This window comes from Penaeus japonicus, unplaced genomic scaffold (assembly GCF_977035675.1).
Source record: "Penaeus japonicus unplaced genomic scaffold, GWHDUDI00000001_assembly GWHDUDI00000041, whole genome shotgun sequence".
Taxonomy (NCBI): Eukaryota; Metazoa; Arthropoda; class Malacostraca; order Decapoda; family Penaeidae; genus Penaeus; species Penaeus japonicus.
In genome coordinates, this window is record NW_028234443.1 from 17,059,556 (window position 1) to 17,064,555 (window position 5,000).

Below are 5,000 nucleotides of genomic sequence, written 5' to 3' on the forward strand. Positions count from 1 at the left end.
GGATGGTGAGCGTGTTGGAGCAGTGCGCGGGCGGCGGCATCTCGGGGTGGTTGACGTGGCGGTAGTGCAGGAAGTAGAGCCACACGACCTCCGTGCTCCCCGCCAGCAACCGCCACGTGCATGTCGTATTGGGGAGAAGCGAGTGTTTCGGCGACTGCACGTAGCCACTGCGCTGGCCTCGGCTGCTCACCATGTAGTCGCACGTCGACCCCTCGCGGATGTAGGCCGTCGACTCGCGGTCTACGAACTCGACCTCGACATCCAGCTCGAAGCCGAAAATTCTCCGGCGCGGCGAGTCCTGAAAGGGGAAGTCGAACGGAGACGCGTGGAAGAGCAGCAGAAGGTCAGACCCGCTAGATGTGATTCCGCTGAGAGGGGCGCCGCCCTTGCATAGCGTGGCCAGCACGGGCGCCCTCGTCGTGTTGCCGTCGAACGCCACCAGGTAGTCGTGGAGGACGTGGCATCCCGAGCCCACCTGCAGCTTCCTCTCGCGCGTGAGGTGCGGGGCGTTGCGGTCCTTGATGTAAATGAGGTGCGGGTTCCGCTGCCGCACGCGGATCAGCGCCACCTTCCCCTCCGGCTCCCGCGTCTGCCGGATGTGGTAGTAGCACGTCAGGTTCCGCGGGTACATCCCGGGGAAGTTGGGCGATTGCACCTTGCAGTTCTTCTTGTCACAGTTCTCGAAGTACTTATCGCAGAAGGAATTTGGCACGTCCTCCCCGCGATAGCTGGGGCTGTACGGCGCCCCGTAGCGCAGCACCGCCCTCTCCCTCTTCAGGAACCGATAGGACATCCCCAGCATCACCGTATCCTGGGGGGAAAAAGCCCCCGGGTTATTCCTCCCCCCGTCACCGGTGACATTGAACACCCTGAGCATGACGGTGATCGCCGACGTCTCCGAGTAGAAGACGTTGTGGCCCCAAGACGTCCCGCACCAGTAGCCCGAGTTCAAGGGCCGACTCAGCTCCTCGATCTGCATGTAGCCGTCCGGGCAGCCGTTGTCCGTGTGGGAGGTGAACCTGTTGGGGCGAGGAGAGAGTAAGGGGAGTATAAGTAATTGAGGGGATATATTTTTCTGTTGTGAGAAATTTAAAGGGACAGAAATTCGTTTAAATATGACGCAAGTAAGACTAACTCTGGATTTTTAAATTTGATAGAGGTGGCATTTTTATGTTGTTTTACTGCAGTTATTTATCATTTTGCAGTAGAACATGTTTTGATTCAATGCCTTTCTTTCCATCATTAAGTATCAAGAAATTTTATAACTGTAAAGAGACTTGTTCATAGTTTTTCTTTTTCAAGAGACTGAATATGAATTCATAAAAATTAAGAAAGAGTATTTATATCTAAAAAAATAAAATGATAAAGTCATGCAAAGCAGATCTAAGAAAAAAACACCTTTTTATCCATATAAAGAACGAATAAAAACAACAACAGAAAACAGAAAAATAAAGAAAAAAAAGCATAAAAGAAAACGGGAAAACAGAGGGAAAAAACTACAAACACGACCATTAACTAAAGCAATAATGTCACCTTCCCGTCTGACTTCCCCCATCCCGTGAATGCGCTTGCAAAAACTGCATGCGGATTCACAAACACTTTCATACGGGAATGAAGCGGGTAATCCATCTGTTGACCGTGCAAATCCCACGGTCATTGCGCTGGGTAAATGGATGGTAAATAGGGGAGAGAGAGAGAAGAGAGAGAGAGGGGGGGGGGAGAGAAAGAGAGAGAGAGAGAGGGGGGGGGAAGAGGGAGAGAGAGAGAATGAGAGAGGGAAAGAGAATTGAGAGGGGGGGAATAAGAAAGGGAGAGCGAATGAGAGAGAGAGAGAGGGAGAGCGAATGGGAGAGAGAGAGAGAATGAGTGAGGGAAAGAGAATGAGAGAGGGAAAGAGAAGAGAGAGGTGGGCGAATGAGAAAGGGAGAGCGAATGTGAGAGAGAGAGGGAAAGAGAATGAGAGAGGGAAAGAGAAGAGAGAGGGGCGAATGAGAAAGGGAGAGCGAATGAGAGAGAGAGGGAGAGGGAGAGCGAATGGGAGAGAGAGAGGGAGAAGAGAATGAGAGAGGGGGGGGGATAGAGACTGACAGACAGATAGAAAGAGAGAGAGAGAGAGAGAGAGAGAGAGAGAGAGAGAGAGAGAGAGAGAGAGAGAGAGAGAGAGAGAGAGAGAGAGAGAGAGAGAGATACACAAAATACACACATACATGCAGACAAACAAACAAACAAAAAGACAGACAGACAGACACTCAGGATAACAGTTTAAGTTCACACGATAGAAAAACCTTGTTGACACAAATAAATGAATTTCTTTAGAAAATCGATTCTCCTTGATTAGAAAATTTTGACGACATATTTACAAATATGATGTATATTTTACTTGCAGTAATTCGATACAGGAAGCCAGAATTCTATGTTTAATATGTAATTATATGGATAATCTGTATGTAGATACCGGTTTATATCTTTAAGATAGCATATCATTCCAAATATAAGGAATGATTTATGAATTTGTCATCTACTATTTTTTGCCTGCGGTGTTACAATGATAAAGCAATGATACAAAATATTGAATATTTGTTAGTGTTATTAAAAAAGTGTCTATATAATCCTCACTCGCAAACCTGTGTGTTTGTTAGCAAGTGATTTAGTATATTTGTTTTTAGGATGGGTTGTATATACGGGATAGAGTGTGTATTTGTCTGTATGAACTTTTCCATATGTTATTATATATCCTGTTCCTATTGAAACGAAAGGAACTATCCACATATGGATAGGATTATAGTTAGATAGATAAATAGTTAATTAAGAAGATGGATAGATATATGGATAGAAGGATGGATTCAGAAGTAGATAGATAAGTGTCTGATAAGAATATGCTTAGAAAGATATATATAGCTGAGCATAGAATTATAGTCTTTTTACTGTTATGCTCTATATCTATTTCACTTATCATATGACATTAAATTCACCACCATATGGTTATACAACAATTGTTAAAGTTTATACATGTCTCAAGTCATATGAAGATATGTATATATGTATATATATATATATATATATATATATATATATATATATATATATATATATATATATATATATATATCATAAAATCAAATAACAAAGATACGACACAAGAGGAGGGGAAGAAACAGGAGGTTTAGAATAATTAACAAGAAGACATAAAGGAAGTGAGTCCCGTACAAACGACCCCCTGGAATCGTCTTAAGATAAGGAGTTCCTTGAGACTGTATAAGGAAGCCTTTTTTTATACATTGTTACACCCTTTCCTCTTCTTTTTATTCCATACCTCCCTCCCCCCCTCCTCCCTCCCCTTCTCCATGCGTGGAATCTCATTCTCGTCCAGATTCTCTAATTCTATTTCCATCCATTTACATGCTTACCTTTTCCTCTGCCCTTTTCCCCTTCCCATGACACCATACTCCCCCCCTCAAATAATCACCCCCTCCCACCATCCATCCCCCCTATCTCCCTCTCTCTCTCTCCACAATCCAACTCCCCATACCCCTCCGACCATCTTTTCCTCCGTTCCCTCTCTCCCTTCCTTACCCTCCCCTCACCATCCCTCCCTTCCCCTCCCTCCCTTCCTTACCCCCACTCACCATCCCTCCCATCTCGTCCCTTCCCTCCCCTCCCTCCTTTAGCCCTCCCACCATCCCTCCCCTCCCCTTCTTCCCCTTCCCACCATCCCATCATCCCTCCATCACACCCCTCCTCCCTCCCTTCCCTCCCTTCCTTACCCCCACTCACCATCCCTCCTATCCCGTCCCTTCCCTCCCCTCCCTCCTTTAGCCCTCCCACCATCCCTCCATCCCTCCCCTCCCCTCCCCCACCCTCCTTCCCCTTCCCACCATCCCTCCATCCCCTCCCTCCCCTCCCCTTCCCACCATCCCACCATCACTCCCCTTCCTTCCCCTCCCCTCCCGTCCCCTCTTTCCCCTTCCTTACCCCCACTCACCCCTCCTCCCTCCCCTTCCTACCCCCTCCTTCCCCTCCCCTTTCTTCCCCACCCCTCCCCTCTCCTACCCTTCCCACCATCCTTCCCACCCCTCCCCTCCTCCCCCCCACCCCCACCCTCCTTTAGCCCTCCCACAGCGGCGAGACATGAGATCCCTTTGAAAGAGGCAAAGCGCCGTGCTCTTCCCCATAATAATGATGCAAAGGTCATGCTCTCTCTGTTGTCTTGTGTCTTTGGTTCGGGGCGAGTTAAGGTTCTGCAGTGTCTCCTTTTTTGGATGTTGTTTATCTCTCTATCTTTTGATTCTTTCTCTGTTTTATTGTTGTTGTCTTTGGTTGTGTTTGTTTTTTTTGTGCATGTGTCTTTCTGTGTCTCTGGTTGTGTGTATGTTTTTTTTTTTTTTTTTTTTTTTTTTGTGCATGTGTCTTTCTATGTGTCTCTTGATTTATTTGTGTAGCCTACTTCTTTTGTTTGTATTTGTTTAATTATCTATTTTTTCATGTATATACATTTAACCATCTAGTTTGCTACCTTTCTGTCTACCTCTAATTTTTCCCCCTAACCCCACCTCTCTCTCTCTTTCTTTTTGCCTATCTATCTATCTGTCTGTCTATCTTTCTGCTTATCTATCTATTCATCTATATATCTATCTATCTACCTATCATGCTATCTATATATCCATATATCCATGTGTCTATCTATATGTGTATCATTCTCGTAACTTCCTTCTTTCTCACGCATGAAGCAATACTCGAGCCAAAAATACAGTGACAACCCCCCCCCCCCCCCACCAGAAATAAAATAAAAAAAACAACAGCGCAGAGTTCATAGTCCATTGATGAAACCAAACGAAAATAACAATAACATTCAAATTTTAATGACAGCATCTAACCTAAAACAAATAATAATAATAATAATAATATGAGAACAGTTACAGTATCAAACAACAACACTCAACATCATCCAACATCATCCAACAAAAACAACAACAACAAAAAACAGTGACCCCATCACTAAA

The 5,000-nt window shown here is 45.3% G+C and overlaps 1 protein-coding gene across 1 annotated transcript in view; it reads right to left on the reverse strand.

The window, feature by feature from the left end:
• LOC122258289 (uncharacterized) overlaps positions 1-5,000 on the reverse strand; it is a 128,563-nt gene that overhangs the window by 2,614 nt on the left and 120,949 nt on the right. Inside the window, exon 4 of the mRNA XM_043024108.2 lies at positions 1-1,019. This exon is cut by the window's left edge and continues 2,614 nt beyond it. Coding sequence (XP_042880042.2) covers positions 1-1,019 — 1,019 coding nt within the window. The remainder of the gene's footprint in view (positions 1,020-5,000) is intronic.